This window comes from Cupressus sempervirens, chromosome 2 (genome assembly GCF_028749045.1).
Source record: "Cupressus sempervirens isolate cs-2001-9-10 chromosome 2, ASM2874904v1, whole genome shotgun sequence".
NCBI classification, from domain to species: domain Eukaryota; kingdom Viridiplantae; phylum Streptophyta; class Pinopsida; order Cupressales; family Cupressaceae; genus Cupressus; species Cupressus sempervirens.
In genome coordinates this window covers 711,572,223-711,594,431 of record NC_143119.1, presented here as the reverse complement: position 1 = coordinate 711,594,431, position 22,209 = coordinate 711,572,223, and the positions used below count along the sequence as shown (strand labels likewise).

General features: G+C 35.4%; 1 protein-coding gene across 2 annotated transcripts in view; it reads left to right on the top strand.

The window, feature by feature from the left end:
• ATS1 (phospholipid/glycerol acyltransferase family protein) overlaps positions 1-22,209 on the top strand; it is a 134,654-nt gene that overhangs the window by 55,083 nt on the left and 57,362 nt on the right. For both annotated transcript variants that reach the window (XM_089815125.1, XM_089815123.1), the window contains exons 3-4: positions 2,813-2,899; positions 3,039-3,136. In XM_089815125.1, the coding sequence (XP_089671251.1) occupies positions 2,813-2,899; positions 3,039-3,136 (185 nt within the window). The remainder of the gene's footprint in view (positions 1-2,812; positions 2,900-3,038; positions 3,137-22,209) is intronic.

Sequence of the window (22,209 nt, the reverse complement as noted above, 5' to 3'; positions counted from 1 at the left end):
CAACCATGGAAAGTTTTGGTTAGAAACAATATATTTCAATCTGGAATTAGAAAAGGGAAAGGTTGGTCGGATGTTCCTCTGTGTGATAAGATTTTTGGTAACTTCCAGTTGTCTGTATTTGGTTCCAAGGGCTTCCAGTCTATTTGGAAGGCTTGGACTCAAGTTAGGTTTCTTATTTCTAACAGAGGTGCTAGTGGAGGTCTTCCTACTTATTCTATATTAGATAGATCTATTTGGTGGGGAATAGAGGCTAATGGAAAACCTCTAGCACTCACCCAAAGCTGTTCTGGTAAGAAGTGTTATAAATTGGGCATTTGTCTTGTAAAGGATATGATGGTTGACAATCGGCTAGGGAGTTGGGATGAAATCACTTCTTAATACCACATTCCTAGTACTTAGAAGAAACATACTCTAAAATTGCTAAAGTTGTGGGTAATTTTTTTCTAGGGCATTGTATGAATATTGAACGATTTTTGCAAAGGATCACATGGACGGATGGGTCTAGTTTTGTAATGTCCCCATCTTTTTAGCATCTTAGTGGAGTTCTTAGCCTTTACATTCTTCGAATGCTAAGTGGAGAAATAAGGAGAAGTTAATTAAATTAATTAAATATAAAGTCACCTTTTAATTTTAAATGTAATAACCCCAACAGGTTATAACTTTTCAAATACCAATTCTTTCATACTTCAGTTGTTTGACATTTCATCAAACATTTTGCAAGCAAGAGATATATTGCATATGTAAATTCTGATTGCTTTCTAAATGCCAAACTTTAATAAATATGCTTCCAGAGAACACACCAAACAACTGACAATGAAGATGCAATTGTTTTTGAATAACACTAATTACAAATAGGAAAGTATGCATCTACAGCAATAAGACATTAGGGCCACAAATTCCGATATACATCATATTACAATAGATTTTACAGGCCCTACTAATGTCCTAAATATCTAATGCAAAATGTAGTAGATAAAAACTTGGAATTGCTCCAAAAACATGAATTTTCTTGTAGCAAATCATTGTAGCAAATTCCCAACTTATTTCTTACTCCACAAAGCTGATCCTAGGCCACAAATTCGGCACAATAAAAAGACTGATTTGTCTTCTCCAATAGTTGCAACCCTTCGGAAGATATTTCACCACCTCAGTTATGCAAATCGATGGGAGTGTTTGTTCCCAATGATCAATATAACAACTACAGAAACCCTTGGCTCCACAAGCTATCTGGAAGAGTAGATGGCAATACATTCGATGCTCAACAATGAGGCTGCCCTCTCTATTTATTCTTTTCCTTCACCCTTCTAGAAGGAAATAAAATATTATTTAATTGCACTCTCTAGAAGCTTCCCCCTTTCCAATACAATAATTAGTTGTGCTTCTAGAAAATAAAATTAATTAAATATAAAGTCACTTTTTAATATTAATTTGTTTAATGACTTTATAAAAAATTAATTTAATCAATTTCTCTTTATTTCTCCACTTAGCCTTCGGAGAACATAAAGGCTAAGAACTCCATTGAGATGCTAAAAAGACGGGGACATTAGAAGTTTTCATGCAGTTACCACTAAGAAGATTTATAACATGTTGAAAGATGACTGCTCTATGTTTGAAAAGGTAAACCATGGTTGGGGGCTGAAGTTCTCAATCTCCAGGTGGCAATTTATCTTTAGTCTTTTATGGCACTCCTCTTGTGAACCTAAGAAGTCTTGTTTTAGGTGGTTACTTCTTTTAAGGAAACTTGCTGTTGGCAATGCTCTCCCTCATGGTCTAGGTAATCCTATTGTCTGTGGTGTTTGTATTGTTCCTGAATCTTTTGAGCACTTGTTTTTTGACTGGAACAATAGACCTGGCCTTTCTTGGAGTGAGGTCTTAGCCTGTTTTGTGGAGGCCTTTGATGTTAAAGCCAACACCTTTTGGTCTGTTCTGACATGTGAAATCTTGTGGTTTCTTTGGAAGGAGAGGAATGGAGAGATTTTTCAAAAGAGAAGGAGACAGCTTACTGAGTTTGATTGTAAACTCACTCATTTTCATATTATGTCACAGGTTGCAGCAGTCCTAGAAATATCCAGAGACAAGTTTATGATGTTGATGTGGGAAAGCCAAATCATGATCCACAAGGAGGATATAGTTTCATGCCAGTACTTTACTATACACAAAGATATGCTCGGAAAAAGAGAATTGGAAAGGCTAAATCAGTTCATGGAGAGGCTAAAGATTGATGATGAACCTGCTGATGTTAATAGAACACTTCTTGACCAAGAACTACCAGGACCAGAATGTTGACAAAGTGAAAGGACCTTTTTTGAGGATTAGAAATGATCTGAAATATTTTTTTTGTAATAACTACTTATACAGTTCCTAGGTTACTTCAGTATACAAATGTATGTGCATAATAGATACTACATGGATATATAATAGTAACTTCTGAGGTCTTTTTGGTGCTGTGACTGATGTTGTAACTCAGAAGTTTTAGTTTACTGATGTAACTTGGTTTTATACTCTATGTTAATACAAAAAGAATGTTGTAAATTTGCATTTCAATTAATATGTGTGCTTGTCAAACGTGGTTGTTTTTAAGCATGTTGCAATTGTTTCATTCCCAGTTGAAAAATGGTAACAAAGGTCTTTATATTGATGTTTAATTATAGGAGATGAAGTTATTGCTGTGGAATTGCCACAAATACCTTACTTTTTTGTAAAGCAGTAGTTTTTGAGGCATGCATATAATTTTAATAGTTTGTTGTTTTTCTCTCTTTAAAGTGACAATTTTATATGTTCTTATATCTTGTAGTCTCATTACCTTTGTCAGGTTTTTGAGAGTGGGAATCCCAATGCAAAAGATATAGTCCTTTCAAACATGGCAACAGCTTTTGACCGGATGCTGTTACAATTTGAGGTTTGCTGCTTCAGATCTTCTCTATTAATTTGTGTGCATCAGTTTTTGAAATGATGCAAAGAAGACACAATTAACATTTTGCACTATAATACTCATTTGAATATACGTATAATCTTTTCTATTTCTTCCTCTACTTCAGGATCCTTTTACATTTTCTAATTATCATAGAGCAATACGGGAGCCTTTTGATTACTACACGTTTGGACAAAATTACATTCGGCCATTGATTGATTTCAGGTATCGTAGTTATGCTTCTAAAGAAGGTTTTAGTTCTTGATTTTTTGTGTGATAGGATTGGATGTATTTCACAGGAGGTCTATGATTGTTGAATTACACAGTATTTGATCATCCCTAAATAATAATAGGTAGCTTAATTTGTCATCATGCTTTTTGATTGAAAGATTTTTCTCTTATGTTGTTTTCACAAATGAACAACATGGTTATTTTAATTTTGAGACTAAAACATGACATCCTTGAGCAAATTTGTAAATGTAAGGGAGGTTATCTATATGTTAAGCACACTAGGGAATGGGATTGCTCAACAAGAGTAGTTGTCTAAGTGAATTTAGCTCTATCTCAATGGATAGATGATAGTTTGATGGATGCACACAATTCTATCTCTATGGGGGTGATGAAAGCTGGATGGAGGGGGACGTTCAAGATATGCTTAGATGAAAAAGCTACAAGGAAACTGTAAACAAAATTTTATTTTAAATGTTCCTGCTATTGGATGTGAATAAGTTGTTGTAATAAGAGCTATTGATCATTAAAGTGGCATTTTTATTTTTTTGATAATTGAGGTTCGTTCATAAATGGAATGTTTGTGATATTCATAACTCTTCAAGACTTGCCCTGCAAATGTCCGACAAGGATTGTTTTTGGGCATTTGTATATCATTAGAATTCAGACTCATTCCTAGATTATTCTTTGAAAAATGCCTGCTATATGTTCCACTCTTTAATGTTTGGTAGTTGTTTGTAGAAGACAATATATGGCTCTAGATGAATAGAAATGGCATCTGCTATAACTGTGATTATTTCTTCTCATATTTAATTCTGATAGGTACTGGTAAAGAATTGGTTGCATTAGTGCATTCGTGATATTTATTGTGGATGAAGTTCAAGAGGAAGACATAAAGTTGAGAAACAAAAATATGAAAAATATTTTATTCTTTGGAGAAAAATTCATATGGTACAGATTTTTCTTGCATTTTATGTGGAAGTGATGAGTGAGTTTGCCACATCATAGATGTATTTTTTAAAGTTGTATTGGACACTTTTACAGCTGAATTCTTTCCTCATCTTGTAATGTCAAGTTCATGGATTACAATATATTGGCACTTCAACAATTAGGGGTATTTGCAAAACATCGTGGCTTGCTATATGGCTGATTGCCACTGGTTTCTTCTGGAAGGCAAAGTGTAAGGCAACTTTTTGCAAGGACATCCTTGCTTAGCTTAGTGGAATTGGGCCATTTTAAAGTAGGGAAGTTAGGCTAGTCAAAACCATATGTGCTTGTTTGGTTTTATAAAGATGTTGAGTATCTGCCCCTTGCGATGAAGGTTCAAGCATTGATATTACTGCCATTTGTATTTTTTTACCGGTGTAAGTATCACACTTACAAAAGAAAAGTTGTGCTTTTCAAGGACGACAAATCTCCTTTAGGGTGGAGAGATGTTAAAAACCACAGGCCTTGACAAAGTAAGATAAGTAATTTACGATTGCATGATATCTAATATATGAGATTTGTGCAGATAGTTCCAAATTCGAGTCCAAGTGCAATTTGTGTTTGGGTATATTATGGGTTTTCTCTCACGTTCATCCTTGGTGCAGCTTGGGCATGCAGATTCTCTTGCAAGTTCAGCCAAACCCATAGGTAACCTGTGTACTTGAGCTGCACGTGCGATGAACCCAGGCCTGCCCGCAACACAAGAGCCCAACAGATGCCCTCCCATCTCAAGAAAAACCATTTAAAAAAATATAACTAAAAACCACTAGTTTTAACCCTAAATTCATCCTTTTGCCCATTTCATTCATCATTCATCACAATATTTTCTCACCATTTCTCCGTCAAGCTTGTTTCGGAAGTTGATGCATTTTTCTTTGATATTAAAGGCTATCAAGGAGTGGGACTTGCACCAAAGGCTTAAGAATTGTTGTAGAAGGAAAATTTAGCCATCAAAGGGGAGTAAATCTTCATTTGTTTTCAAGTTTTTAATGATTTTATGAAGATTTCTCTATTTTTTTGAAAAATTATCTAGATTTTTTCCAATTGTTTTTTCTTTTAACGAAGTTTCAATTATTTTGTAAAACTTTCTTTGCATACAAGGGGTTATAATGCCAATTTGTTTTTTCAATCTACTCAAAAATGTTTTGGGTTTTCCATTTTAGGTTCATTATTCATTCACAATAGCTGGAAGTAGAAGTTCTAGTTCAGTTGGCTTTGGTCGAAATGAAGAAAGGCCTTTTAAAATTGACGAAGGGTCACTACTTTGGCTTTATACAACAATGATTAAGTAAATGTCCAATGGTGGGAGTTTTCTTTGGCAGTGCAACCATTGCAACATGGAGTTACTAGCTCATGCTATCAAGTGAAAGGCCCCTTATGTGCTATTCTTGGACATGGAATAAAAGCTTGTTAGGGACTAGATAAGGAAGGGCTTCCAATGGACTGATAATGGAATATATTGGAGAACAAGAGGAAGCTGACATGAAATGAAACAAATCAAAGATTGATTCTCCTATTTCCAAGACAAGCTCAAAGATGTCATTGAGTGGCTTGACAAAATCAGTTAAGCCACAACCTATCGTGCCAGTGCCACCATCTTTTTAACTAAAGAATATTATGTCTGCACATATAATAACAGTAATGTTGGCAACTCATTTATCACATCAGCACAAAATCTGTTCAAGGAATCAATTACTATTATTAGACGAAATCAGTTGTAGACATCAACAGTAATCTTCGACATAGTACAACAATCTCCATCTTTGCCAATTCACTAATGAATCACAATACCATGTAGGCGGGCATCCACAACATAGAATACCATCAGCTCTCAACTATATCCACTAGCTTCTTAATCCTATGAAATCTCACTAAAACATTATCACATCCAACATTCAATAATCTCTCTACATTTTGATAACCATATCAGCGATGACAATAATCAATTAACACCCACAATTGCTGACAACTCTCTCCATAGTTTTGGATAAGCCCTCAAAAATGAAATTAGAGAATCGAGTATTGCTTGTTGAATTTATGGCAATGGGCTTCCCTTCAACATTATTAGTAGTAGATGCTGAATACTCTTTGCAATACACCTAATTATGTCAGTCTTAGGTCTGAAAAAGGGCAAACCACCTTAGTAGTGAAGGAGAAAGCTTTAGTAGAGAAATCATTGAGAGTAATTAAAGAAAATGGTCAGAAATAAGTGTGTCCATATTTGAGGGATGGAAAGATTACAAAAATAGGTCATTGATCAATATTATAGTAGTGTCCCCTAAAGTGGGAATGTTCTTTAAGATAGTAGATTGTCAGAGGCAAGTCATAAATGCAAGTTTCATTTTCAATATCCTTATATATCCAATAAAATGGCCGGGTCTCCTAATGTTGTCCACATCATAATGAACAATGCTCACAATTGTAGGGAAGTTGTGTCTATAGTGGATGCCACATTTAATTAATTTTTTTGGACACCATGCGTAGTCTACTCAATTTAATCATGCAAAAGATTGACGCATTGATTTAATGGGTCAAACAAGTTTACACAGAAGAGTGAGAGATTCAAATGTTTGTGATTGATCACCACATGTTACAAGCCATTGGCAAGACCTTCTCCAAGTTGTAGTTGGTGAAAGTAATTCAAACTTTATCAGCTAATTTTTCATAGTTGATATATGATGTGTATTATCTATGCCATGTTAGGTTACCAAAACATAATTTCCATCTCACACAATTGTCTTAAGATGATTTGTGAAGGCGAAAGAGACCTTGAGTGCTATGGTCATTAATACCTTGTCGAGTGTATGGATGCAATCAAACATAAAAAGAGCCTAAAAAGTAAGAGTAGGGATAGTTGTTGATTATTCGTGGGATCATGCAAAATAAGTTGAGTTTCATCAAGCCCATCATGAGCATGATTAGGTAAGTTTATAAGGATTACCCATGCTTTGGTGAAGCTTATGATGACATGGATGTCATGATCGAGAAAGAAAGAACAATAGAGGCCATGTAAAATGATTTAGTGGATACATTTTTACAATTGTGCAAGAAATTGTTGTTGACTCTTTGAACAAGATGATCATCCTCGTTCATGTCTTAGCATTTGCTTTTTTACCAAGGTATTATATCAAAGAGATACTTGCAATGCCAGGGAGGGTGGAACCATATTTAGATGATAAAACTCGAATATTGTCATGAACGAGTTTGGCCAGCTTGTATCTTCAAAGAACCAAGATGTTCACGCTCTTAATGCAAAATATAGGATGAGTGTTGATGAGTAGTGGTATGTACATGGTCAAGGCCCTATTTTCTTGCAGTCTCTTGTAATTAAAATACTCTCAATTACTTATTATTTGTTTTGCAAGTTCTTCAACTGAGGGGAAGTGGGGTGCATACTTAATCTACCTGATCAAGTGCACTTGTTTGGGTGCAAAAAAAGTAGAGGATTGGTGTACGTACACTCCAATCTTCGTCTATTGTCACATTAGCAACTTGAATATGATTAGGGTGTGACAAAGAATTGGGATCTAGCTCCTTAGTCTACTGATTTTGATGCATAGGTGAAGAACTTACCCAAGTCTATAGATGAACATAAGGCAGATCTTATTAGAATATTTTTTGGTTCTTTAGTTCTTTCTATTTTTAGCTTGCTATTTAGAATATCAATTTAATGGGTCATTTAGGCTCTATTTTTGAATTGTCTTAATCAGTTCTATTTTGGGTCTGTTGGTGTAATTAAATATTCATTCACTAATTACACTTACTTAAGCTTACTTAGGATAATACATTGCATAGTAGTTTGTGATTGAGACACTTAGGAGTTTGCACCTCAATTAAACACATGGTGTAGGAGAATTCCACTCTAGGTGGTCATAGTTATTATCTCATTCCACCTTTAGTGTACTTATCACATTATCATCCTCATCATTGCACATACTTCATTGCATAATGGAGGATGATCCACCTTTGGTGGACATATGATTCCACCTTGTGTGGGTGATAGCGTATATTCTTCTTATCATTGTCTCTTATTGCCTCTCCTATATAAGGAGGCCTATTATGTTCATTTCAAATCAATCCATTGGATGTCAATCAAATCCATTATCAATAATAGCATTCTTGCATCTTCATGCAATTGTCTTGCCAATCTCTTGTGGAAGTTATCTTGGTCTTTCAATTGATCTTGGTGGTGTTGTAGAGTCACCTAAAACTCTAACATAGTATCAAAGCTCTCATGGTGTGAAGACCTCTTCTCAAGAAGTGCAATCTTGGCTTGACTTATTGTTGGTGCAGCATTGGGCAATTTGGACATCACAATTTGGAGGAGATTTCAAGATTCATATTTTGTGACCTTCTATTGCAAGTGAAAATTGGAGCTTCCTGGTGCAAATCAGAGGTTGGCATTGTAACAAACGAATTTTCATAACCAATTTAAAACACCTAATAATTTGATTTAATAAGTAACTGATTCCATTTCACATGACAATGACTAATTATAACTATGGTAAAGTAACTGTTTCTATTCCAATTGTATTTCACGTTTAGCTGACAAAACGAGATAAACAAATAAATACATTGCTAACATCTTAACCATTTCTAACTAATAGCATATTTAGCTGAAAATTAAGCAATGACTAACTTTTATATCAACTAATATATTCATTCAAATTATGCTGATAGAAAACTAAACTATCTAATTATTCTTCTAAGGCTTAAAGGTAAAAGTGTAAAAGAAACATATAGAAATTACAGAAGAATCCCTTTATCTTGTTGTTCAAGCCTCGACATTGGTGAGAGAAGCATTGACATAGGCTTAACCTCCCAACCTCACACCATACTTATCCTTGCACATCATAACTTATTAGAATGGCCCTCCCTACCTCGAGATCGGGCTTGGGATGTTCTTTAGTCCAGCCGTTTGAGCTACCTGGTGGTTTGAGTGCCCCATCATTTATACCTATATAACTGACATCTACGGACAAACAAGTGATCTCAAGATTGGCACATATGCCTATAACTACCTTGGCCAAGGATTTCAAATTGGGTTCGTGAACTCGATCACCACCACTCGACTTGACAACAGATTCCATTTTTGGGACATGCATTAGCTATTAATTATCTATTATTCCAATTTGATTGTATTATTTGTTTCTGTAGGTTTATTTCCACCTCTTCATCATTCTATGGCTTCCTTGCCAGGTGAATTCCTCGGTGTCCGTATGATTATGAGCATTCTGATATTGTTTTATACCTCTTCACCAATTCTATGGCTTCCTTGCCGGGTGAATTCCTTGGTGTCAAAATATTCTAAATATGTTTAGAAAATTAATTTAAAAAAAAAACATGTGCATTGATGTGGATCTATATAATTAATCAAGTTTGATATAACTACCAAATGAATTCATAAATGATATATACTCATGGATACTTGATGGATGGTCTCATATACACTTCAGAGTACAACTAGTATTATAAATTGATCTCTAATTAACATGCCTGGCCGACTGTGGATGGATACTCAAATCAGAGGGAAAAGGATTTGAAAAATGTATTTTAATTTATTCTCAACCCTATTGTTATGCATTGGCTGAAGATAGATGTTAATCTCAGTAAAAATCGAATCATGATATACATTGTATCTATGGTATTCAACTTTGAAAATAGGAAGATCCGTTTTTCAGTCGGCTCATCTTGAATACAAAATAAAAAGGCAATCAGAAATCGTAACCTGTATTTGGATTGGGACTCCCTTGCTCTAGCCGGGTCTCTTTTCCACTCGCTAACTTTAAGACTAATTCTAGACTTCAGTTGCCGACCATTTTAAAAGAAAAATAGGGATTCAGGGTGTACAATGAGGAAAGTATTTTGCTATGACCTTCCCAATTTGGCTCAATATGAAAACGTAGCAGTATGGAGATAGGAGAGAATAGAAAAATGGAAGGAGGCATGATTTGTCTAATTCGATCATGGCTTCTTGAGGACTTAGCCGAGACTCCTTGGCTTCTATTGGTTTCAAAGATGCCTATTCGGATACAACATGAATTCGATTTGAAGAGAATTGAAGAGGGAAAAGAAATAAGGAGGAATTGAAGAGTTCAAATTTTATTTTAGTATTATATGTTCTTATATATGTTCATGAATGTATATTGACGAGTTGACGTCATTAGATTATATTATTATAACTTATTGGTGCCATTTCATTTTTATATTTATGTGTTCGTATTTAAGTGTTTATTATAATGATAAAATAAGAAGATTTAATATTAAATCTCTAAAGGTATGAATTATATTTTAATTTAGATTATTTTGTGTTTTTTTAATTATATTGTTTTTCCTAATAGATCATGTGGTCCCATAATGTGACTTGTGGTCAAGTCTTTGTATCCTCTCCAAGAGAGTCTTAGGTCATACCTGTCGATCTTGATGACTGAACCAAACGACCATCCCATTCCGATGATCCCGTTTAGCAATGCTTCCCCTCTCTTCAGTCTTCTCTTGCAATCACCCGAGCAAAACATTCTCGCCAACATAATAATTCAAAAAAAATATTGATCGTTAACTCAAATCAAACAACTGCTAATCATCTAATAACAGTTATAGGTTATTGGTTATTTCATCAATGTCTATAATAACTAACTCATTTCACATGCTTATGAAAATAAATAATTCGTTATTAGTTGGTACAACGTATATAAATAACTAACTCGTTTCACATGATCAAGAAGAGAAATAATTTGTTAACAATTGATACAACATATATAAATAACTAACTCATTTCACACGATTAGGAAAAGAAATAAGTCGTTAAACCAATAGTTATGAATCTGATCAAATAAAAAATTAGGGTAAAATTTGGGATGTAACAGGCATGATATACAGGAGGTCCAAAAACCCCTAAATCGAATTTTGTTTCATCCAAATTGAACATTTGAGCCATTTGATTTTTGAAGGTGCGGCGGAGGCGATTCAGAAAAAATAATTTCAGAGGCTATTTTCAAACAGCGATATCTTCCTCATAAGGACTCCTTTTTTCGAGCAATTTTTTTTTCTTTTGGGGTAGAATTTCACAATCTATACAGTGGTGCAGGTGATTTTGGATCTCAGTCTCTGAATTTTTCTGAAAATCGCAAATCTCGTTTTCCACAACTTTCAAGGCTCTATTTGGGCACATTTGGTAACATTTTTAGGTGCAATTTTTTTTGAAAGTGCATGATTTTTCCTCTACTTTCCAGGTCTGTAATCAGATTTCAGTTATTTGGAGTGGGCATATCACTTTCAAAAATAGTTCTTTTTTGGCTATATTTGCACTTGGTGAATACTTGGATGTCAATTTTCTTAATTGAATCAATAATTTGAAGGAGTTATCAATTGATTTCAATCATCATTTGATTTCATTATGGATTTTTCAAAAGTTCCATTACTCACTCCATATAATTATCATGAATGGAAACAAGCAGTTTCCAATTAGTTGATGAGTATTGGATTTCTTAGAATGATTATTGGACAGAATCTAGAACTAGCTACATGTGTTGCAGAAGGAAGGAAATGGTTTGATAGAAGGGATAAAGCACTTTGCTCTCTTAGATCTACCATCTCTCGTGATTTGCTATATCATATTGCATCTTGCACACATCCTCATGATGTCTGGACAACGTTGGAAGGAATCTTTGGTAAACCTAATAGAATAAGAAAATTCAAATTGGAGAATGAGCTTAGGTCTAAGTCCATGTGATTTTGACAATATTCAAGACTTTTTCTCTAAGTTCAATTCCATTACATTGTAGCTTTCTAATTGTGGCATTACTAAAGATGATGAGCAATTGATATTATCTATTTGTTCCAAGCTAGGTCCTGAATATTCAATCTTTGTTTCCACATTCTATACTACTATGGATGCTCTTGGTAGTGCATACAAAATGCCTTCTCTTGATGAATTTGCAGCTTAGCTCACAAGGGAACAAGCAAAGTTAGCACACATGGGTCAATTGAAGCCTTCAAAGCATCAAGCGCTGGTTGCAAATGACTCCTCTCCAAAGGCTCCCAAAGAAAAGGGGATCCTAAGCAACATGACAAAGGTGATGACTCTCCTTCACAACATAATATTGAATCCAAGTCCTCTTCAAGAGAGGAAACATGTAGAAGAAAGAGAGATAAATGTGCTTATTGCAAAAAGTTAGGACATGATGAGCATAAATGTTTCCATAAGAAGATAGCTCACTCACATTCTTCAAAAGAACAATATCCAGTTGCCCTCATCAGTGTCTTCTCCTTCTTCTCAATATCAGGCAACTACTACATCTACATCATCATCCAAAGGCAAAAGACAAGCACTCATTGCTTCCACACATCCTGAGCAAGGTAAATGGTTTCTTGATTCAGGTGCATCACATCATATGGCATCTTCTATGGATATGTTTTCTTCTATTGAGCCTTGTACTTCTCCATCTATATTGATGGGTAATAATACATACATGAAGGTTTGTGGGAAAGGTTCTATTCCTATGGGAGACGGTGCATTTAATGATGTTCTTTGTGTACCATCCTTGACCAGTAATCTTCTTTCCATTTACCAAATTACTCATGGGGCACAAGGTAAAATTGTTGAGTTCACTCTTGATTATATCTATATTAGGAACATGGAGACTAGAGATGTCATAGCTATGGGAGTTGTTGATCAAAGATCACGCTTGTATTCTTCTGCACATTTTGTTGATAATGATGATGATATTCATGATGTACCTAACCCTTATCAAGGGTGAATAATTCATGTGAGGAGAACATTGGACACTTGAATCATTTTGTTCTTGAGACAAGTGTTGAACTTCCTAGTCCACCTCCTGCTTCTTCAGCAGGATGATCTTTATGTTTTAGATCTTGCAGTGTGGGATGAATTCCTGGATGCTCTTTCAGATGAGTCTCATAATGCAGATTTGGTTAATACATCTAAGGAGGTTTCTCTTTGAGATACTTATTCACCTTCTTTGGAGATTGAATTTTCCAACTCTTCATGTTCTCTTGATTTTTCACATCTCATAGGTCAGCTTGATGGTGTGATAGAATCTTTGAGCTTGGAGACACCTATTCAGTCTTCAAAGATGCATACATGGAGAACTTCTTCCAACTTCCTTACTTTTTACATGGAGTGGCTTCTTCATCTTTTGATGTATTTATCTCTTCCTAAGGAGAGAAATGTTTCTTGTAGGCATTGGATTATATTTTTCTTGCAGGTACTCTTCATCTACATTGGAGTTTCTTTATTATAGGGGGGATATCATGTCTCCTTATTTCCTTCCTTTGGGGGGATCATTCTTTGTATATATATGATGTATGCAATTTTTGGGGGGTCTTGAGTACTCCATCCATCCATGCATCTTGTTTTTATCTCTCTACTAAAAAAAATTTCACAGGTGGTCAAAGCAGCCCAACAACCATTGAATATATGAAATCATGTTACATATGTTTGCTTTCAGATAGAGATGATATTTTAAAGGTTGCTGAAGTACATAATGATAACTTGAAAGGAAAGGTGGGTGAGGTTGGTGACCTCATCAAGGACCTTAATGATATACGGGAAATATTAGAGAATACACAATTTGTTCTTCAAAAAGAAAAAATTCATATTGTTGCCACCAATCAATACAATACAGGGAACAAGAGGAGATAAGAAGTTTTGAGTTTTTCAAGAAGTGATTAAGGAACTTGATTGCATACAACAAACTTATGACTTGGATAGTTGTCTGAAAAGTTGAAGTAACAAATTTTTTTGACAATTCCTTGTTTGAGGTGGATGCTGATTGAACATTTGATATTCCACTCTTTGAGTTCGATGGGGAAGTTTTTCCGATTCCAACAATGAGGATTAAATTGGCTGCATGATTTGGAACCCAACTACAATTCCTAGTAATGAGAGATGGTCATAGGATTGAAGTAGTGGATTAGTTTCTAGTGTTATTATTGCTACCCACATTCCCATCAGTCTACACATGAGTTCAGATTTGGATTTACAGGTGAGCATGATGGATTCTTTGGCTCAACAAATGAGTGGGTTTAGGTTGAGGATGGATGGTTGATATGTTTTGATTAGAGAAAATGATTTTTCAGTTGCTTCCTTATGCGTGATTTCTTTGTATTCCATGACATTTCAGATTGTTTACTGTTGTGCTAGTTCCTTCCTAGTGTAGGTGTTGACTTTAGAGTAGTCGTACTCTTCAGTGCAACTAGTTACGAGACATTTCTTGGCCATGAATCAATTATTCTTCATGCCTAAATGGGATAGTTTTAGTCATTATGGTCACTTCATAGCATTAGCTTGTGCGCTTATTGTGAGTTGGGTTTGTTGGAATGCTCGTTTTCCGTACACTAACATTTGGAGGCAAATTGCTGATGATAGGTTTACAATAGTTGACTACAAGAGTGGTACTTGGATCATGATTGATAAGATGTCTTGTGTTGGTCTCTCTCAAGTTACCTTGGCAAAATATGTGTCATGGTTTTGATCTTAGTGCTCTTAGAGTTTTCAGTTGCTTCCTTACGCATGATTTCTATGTGTCCCATGGCATTTCAGATTATTTATTGTTGTGCTAGATCCTTCTTAGTGTGGGTGTTGACTTCAGAGTAGTTGTAGACTTCAGTGAAACTAGTTATGTGGCATTTCTTGGGCACGACTCAATTATTCTTCATGTCTATACGAGATGATTTTAGTCATTATGGTCACTTCATAGCATTAGTTTTTGCGATTGCAGTGAGTTGGGTTTGTTGGAATGCTTGTTTTCCCTACACTAGCATTTGGAGGCAAACTGTTGATGATAGGTTTACAGTAGTTGACTACAAGAGCAATACTTGGATTGTGATTGATAAGATGTCTTATGAGTTGGTCTCTCTTGAATTACCTTGGCAAAATATATATCATGGTTTTGATCTTAGTGCTCTTAGAGTTTTTCAGACCTATGATAGTTGTTATGCATTACAACAACTTATGTCGAGCTTATATTTTATTTTATGCCTATATTGGGTGTTATGCACTTCATGGGAGATCACTTGTAGTTGGAGAGTTGTTTAGTGATAATAGCTTCTTTGGATACTACTATCTCTTCATATCTAACAGGTGTGACAACCTGGTAGTTTGGGATCTTGGTATTGACTTGCTTTTTACGCTTTTTCAATGGGAGTTTGATCAGTGGCTTCTTAATTCCAAACATATTATTTATACTAGAGTAGAGCAATATATTGGTAGAGCAACATTCTATGAGATCCAAGCATTTCATTTCAGCATGTAGGTGCAAATTGCTTGAAGGAAAGTAATCTTTGGGAAGCAAAAATTGCATGTCCCCTTTTCTAGTCCATTAATTCATGCTATGTCGTAAAATGAAAGCACTTTTTTATATGACCTTTTAACCCTCTTTATTATGGTTTTTGTACATTAGGACCTTTGCATTTAATTACATAAATTATGTTCTTTTCTTCTTCCAATCTTGCTCAAAATTCTATTTTGGCTCCAATTGCTATGCTTGGGCTTCTATTCATTCCCCTAACCACATAAATCATGCTTTAAGTGCATTTTCGATCATTTCCCTGCTTATGTCATCATTTTTCTTCAAACTTGCAATATTTCTTAGATTCAAAGCCCATTTTTGGGCCATTTCACCTTCGGGTCAAGGACAAGGTTGTCCCTACCTTAACTTGGGTTGTAAGGGACAAGGTTGTCCCTTACCTAGGTGATTTTACCAAATAAATCATGGACCCTACATCAAATATTGCTATTTCTTGCTTGTTGAGTTGGCCCTTCTCAGGTTTTGTTTTGAAATCGCTATAAAAAAAGGCCTTCTCTCTTTATTTTGGCATCCACCAAATCCATTCTTTATATAAGCTATCCATTACACATGCAAGCTATCCACGCCCAAGCTCTCAAGGTGCATTCAAGGAGTTCTCGAGCAAAAAAGCAAGCAAAGGAATTTTCCTTCAAGCATTCAAGATCTTCATCCTTCATTATGCATATTCTCTTCTATGTCTAGCTTCATAGTGGAGTTCAGCCATCAAAGAGGAGATTTACTTCCACACAAGCATTCATCATTGAGGCATGCTGCAAACATATTCATACATAAGTTTTTGTCTTACATGATTTCCCTTTTTGGTTTTTATGTTAGAGTCATGGTTATGATGTTAACATACTTGATCACATGTTAAAGATAATTGCATCAACATTTCTACGACTACATTGTTATATTTGCTTCTAGTAGATGTTAGCATTCCTTTATTTATCTCTATCTCAATTCAAAGTTGATTGCTCTCTCCACCAAACAATTTTCCTTTCTCTATTATATGCAAGTGCACATTCAGAGTATTTTTTAAACATAAATCCATAGACTATTTTTGGAGCACTTTCCAAATCCTTATTTTATTTCAAGTTCTGACATTCTGGGGTTAAAGACGAGGTCATCCACGACCTTGTAGTTTGAGTGACTTCAGTTTCATATTCGACAGTCCAAAGTGTAGATCTTGGAATTTTGACATTAGTTTTTGGTCTAGGTCCAAGTCGTGGGCATCCCTGACCATGGATCAAGGTTGATCTTGTCCCCATGTAGTACAGAAACAAAGTCCAACCAAGTTGAGATTGTATAGTTTTTGAGGGCTTTAGAACATAAATCAGGTCAATACGGGCTTCCAATTAGCATTAGATCAACTATTTGGCCTTCCCACTTTGATCTCTATGGTACACACATAACTATCTCTACTTCTTGCATTTCCTTTTCCTAGACTAGATTCACACACATTTCATCATACTTATCATACACTTACGATCAACACAAAGAGGTCTTCTAACTTGCATGGTTGAGGTCGCCTATTTTTGCCCTTTCTCTTTGGTGGCTCTTGCTGTATCAACTTTGTGGGCTAAGATTCCTCCTCGTAATCCCCCAACGTAATGGCAAAGTTGACCACCATTTTCTCCTTTATAACCCTCTTTGCCTTTGTCCCGTAGGCTAATCGAGACTTTGCATGGAACACAGTGAGATTTGGCCAGGCAACTCCAATTTTAAGCCAATTGCAATTGATTCAATAGGGTTTTCAAATTCTTACTATTTATAGTAAGTCAAGAGGGTTCAATTTTTGTTTTTGGCATTACAGTATTGGACATGGAACATCTCGTTGAGACCTTTTGAATGAGCTATCACACATCATTTTTCGTGTTTGATTCATTATTTATTTTAATGCAAGAAGATTAAATAGTTTATTGATAAAGTGATTGTTAAAATTAAATGCATATTAATATTTTACTTTACTATTAAAAGGATTAATTAAAACCATAGAAATAAAGATGGACATACAAGTTGGAGGAAACAAAGAGTCACATGGTTGTGTTATAAAAGAACTTTCGAAGGCTGATTCTCGTCATGCTTGGATATGTGTTTTTGATTACATTGCTCTCTTGGAGAGTTTTACAAAGCTTTAGCTTTTAGCAAGTTTGAGGGCATCCACCCATTGTTGGCTAGAAATATCACTCAGGTATCTCACATGTGGTTAAAATCTTTATTTCTTAGCATGCATTTTGGTTCTAATTTCTGTGTTTACAATTGAATTTTGGTTATTGTTTTGTTGAAGATTTAAATGCAATATTATTTTTGAAAACCATATTTCTGCTTGTATTTTGTTTTTTGGTTGGATAAATTGGAACCATCTGTATGCAAATCTATTATTTAAATTTCTGTGATACGTTTTGAGAAATTTGGAGAAAATATCATTTTGATGATACTAAATAGTATATAATAGATATCAAAAGTATGGGTATCTTATCATAACGATGATTATATGGAGTAGCATGATATCAAAACAAGTACAAACTACAAATTCATAGTGCCAAAATATAGTGAAGGAGGCCTTAGATCATCCTTCAAGAGGTTGGCAAACTCGTTATCGCTAGAACTATTAGCTTCTCTAAGGAACACCGAACATACTTGCATCTGAAATATTCTCATCGTCATCAATTTGTGATGGCTCCTTTGGCTGTACATCCCATTGTGTTGTTGGGCTCTCCTTGTATGCATGTGTCCTATGATCAGTGATACACAATCCACTATGTATAACTACTAGCTTCTCTTCTCTCTTAGAGGTAAGTTTGTTTGTCTTGAGACAGTGGATGAAGTTATATGTAGATGAATTCCTTTGAGAAGCCGAAGAACTAGAACCCTGAGACAGCAAATGAATGACCAGTGTGGTAGTTGTTGATTTTGGCCTATGACAAGTCCATGACAAACTCAAATCGTCCTATGCCATAGTGATTATGTCCGCCTTTGCTGAACCCAATAACCTCTAATAGTAGCAAATTGGTCCACTCATTGTGAACCTTCCCAACAGTCTCAAAGTCATACATCCTATCAATGTAGCTGGAGAACCCTTCCTTCACCTTATCATCTTGAATCGGTATAACTCTACCAGGCCTAGGCACTCACCACTTCAGACACAAAACATAAGCAACCATTTAATTTGTCCTATTTGTACTGAATAATAGGCCAACTGTGCTCATTGTAGAATGCCAAAGTTGGGTCCCTCTATTGCACAATTGCCCTCATTTGGCCAAGCATAGAATCGATTTAGTAGTACACCTCTCCAAGGCTAGGTGCATCCCTATATCTGATGACTTGGAAAGATGGACTAATGATGGAGATTGTATAATACATCTTTAGAATACATCACTCTTCACTATCTCCTTCAAGCTCCTTCCCTGCTTTGTCCACTCATTCATCATATTCATGAGTTATAATGGCTTTGACAACTTAAGCATTCTCTCCGAATGAATGAAATATGATACATATCTGGTCTCAACTAGTTTCAAGAACTCCTTCGTGAAGCTCGTGATGAGTGCATGTGAAGTGTAGTGGTCATAGATATACATCTGCACATTTCTAGCATTGCTGACCACTCCCTCAACTTATTCAATCTTCCCCTGTCCTTGAGTGCATTGTTCATGGCATAAACACAACATGGACTCCACCAAATATGTCTATAAGTTGTGTCGATAAGCGTCATTGCAGCTTTGTATACATGTGCTACATCTGTCACTACTTGGAAATCACGTTGTTTGGCCCAGTCTCTTCAATAACTAACTGAAGATGTAAAATTGAAAATTAACATCCTTTTCATGCCTTGATCACTCAATTGCCTTGAGAAATAATGGCTACTCTGAGCATGTAACTATGATATTGACAATTAGACAATGCCTAATGTCCGTCCACCCGTCTATGATAATGTTGCATCCAGACTCCTCTCAGCATGCCATTATGGTCTCTATTGCTGAAGTTATCTTGGCATACTCTTTATCCAAGATTGTGGTCCAAATTTTTGCTCACTTGGCAGTAGAAATAATGGTCCTCCCCCTTTCTCCACCATTTGCATCTTCTAATGATAAGGAGATCAAGCTACATGAAGTGGTATGCCATTGGAAATAAAAATCTGCAAATGGATTCTTCTATCTTCTCTTTCATGTGCACATCAAACAAATCTTCTATGGGGTTACTTTCAGTTTGTAGATTGCATTTCCCCTTGCTTGGATGTTTCAGCCATAGCACTATAAGTGGATGAAGGTGCTGAGGTTGCCCCTGACAATGTTGCTGCTCTCTGCTACGATCTAGAAGTAGAAATACGCGGCTGCCCCTGTATATGTTGCTTATGCAACTGCTGAATTTGTCACTTACCAGACAAGGTAGTAGGCATTGCAATTCCCAAGTTATTTGTAACACCTTAAAACTTGTTGAACTCAATTCCGTAATGCAGATTTTTAGGCTTCTTGAAGAACTCACATGCTCCAACACCTTTTTCTGGCCAAAAGAGGAAGTGTGCTTTCATTCTAGTGATGCTACTGAACCATTCTATACAATAAATGTTGCGTTTCCATTTACTCATACCACCACTTGATGGTGTTGGATATGTTATCCTTTGTTGCAAACTGTTTGAGAGGAGATTTAGGATCACAAGTTCCCCTAGACCGCTCTGCCTAAAGTGTGGAGGGGCAATTAGTAGATGGTGGATCAGATGGTGCAATACCTACGGAACTAGTTGCCCCTCGCTGATTTGGCCCTTGCTCACCCTCGTCACTATTCTCATAATGCTGCTCAGGTTCATGATCTGATTCGCTGCCACTATGAGAATGGGTTTCCATCTCAACATCACTTGTTTGATGATTGTCGGAGCTCATTTTGACATTGCATCAACTTATGCTCTACTTCAAATATTTAAGTTAAATAAGAATATAGGAAATGAAATAACAAGAATTTAGAAATGAAATAATGAGAATCTAGAAATGAAATAACTATAACAAAATGAAACAACAAGAGATTTAAAACTAAAAACAATGACGTTCATTTGAAAATAAAAAAATACAATAAAAAATTAGTTAGAAACCCTTCCTTTTGCTTGAAAAATCCCTTCAACTAGGTGAATAGTCTTTCTCCTCTTCTTCTTCTTGCTCCTTCTTAGTAATCTATGACTTGCAATCACACTTTTAACTCTTACGGTCACCCTTTTTTCAGCTCTTCACTCTTCTGCTTGTTGCTGTTACAAACACATAGAAAGGAAAAACTGAATAGAAATGAAGCTTGATAGTGTTTTGAAGGAATATAACACAAGAGATTGGCCCCACATACCCTTAGCAATAGAATAGAACCCCAACAAATAATTTAGAATGTCTTTTTTTAATATGCATTTTTCTTTCTTCTGTAAGGTTTCCAACAGATGGTGGAAAGATGTGTGTGATGTTGGGGATGCCAAAATGCTGTCCCCACACCCCCAATACATCCCTGTTTTGTTAATGCTTGAGATTTCAGATGGGAAGCATCTTGGGGGTACACTGGTGTCAATGTTTAGATGTGATCACCAAGAGGCAGTTATATTACCAAGATGTAGTTATGTTATTAAAATTATTAGTCACGGATGAAATGATTCCAGAAGTGCCATCAGGTAAAACAACTAAAGAGATTCAGAATCACTTGAGGGGTCTTCATGAGACATCTAACAAGAGTTCAGGGTTCATTTTGAATAACATATTGTTTTCCCTTATGATGGATTAGAAAATTCTAAAAGAGCATCTTATGAAGATCAAGGGTGTACATGATCAATTGGAGGCCATTAATTGCAAGATGGAAGAACAGGACATTATGGTGATTATGCTGAAGAGCTTGGCACGCTCCTTCCGACACTTTATTGAGACTCTTAAGGTTGATTTGAAATTTGATGAGTTACATAATAAATTCTCAGTACAGGACAAACAATTACTACCATAGATAAAGGCAAAGACATATACGCTCAACAAAAAAGACAACACATTTGAGGAAGGTTCGAAGAAGAAAATCACATGTCACTATTGTGGGAGGCTTGGTTATATCGAGAAGTTTTATGGGAAGCTGTTAGCTGATCAAAAGGCCAACTAGGGAGTGTCTCAGCGACAGGCTCCTATCGAAAAGCGTTCTAAAGAGGAGTCAACCTACTTTTCTTTTTGATAACCAGTTTTTGTTATGTCAGGTAGTTGATAGAATGCCCGTAGAGGCAGGGTATAGAATAATTATAGTATCCTGGATTCTTGCTTTTTTTAGCTCAGTATTTAGAATCTTAGTTTAATAGTCATTTAGGCTCTATTTTTGAATTGTCGTAATCGGTTATATTTTGTTATTGTCTTTATTTAGACGATTTTTACATTTCTTGTTAAACTTGTCTTTATTTAGATGATTTTACTTTTATGTTAATGCTTTTTATAGCGTGGGTAAACTCTATAGATTCGGTGTATTGGTAATAAAATCATATCAGTTATTTAGAATTTCAGCTCTTGCACTTGATATAGATGTAGGTAGTGCTAGTGACACTTTAATGGATTGTGATTCAAATGAGGTTGAACTAGATGTTGACCTTGAGGCCTTTGATGAAGATGAATATGACATTGGAAATTAAATAGGGCATGTAATTTAAATTTTCATTTGTAATGACATTTTGAGACTTGAAAATTATCTTATTTTGCAAATTATGAACATAATATATGAGGTGTTATATTTATAATTTGTTTGGCAGTTATGAATTTATGAGTATCACTCTTCTTACATTTG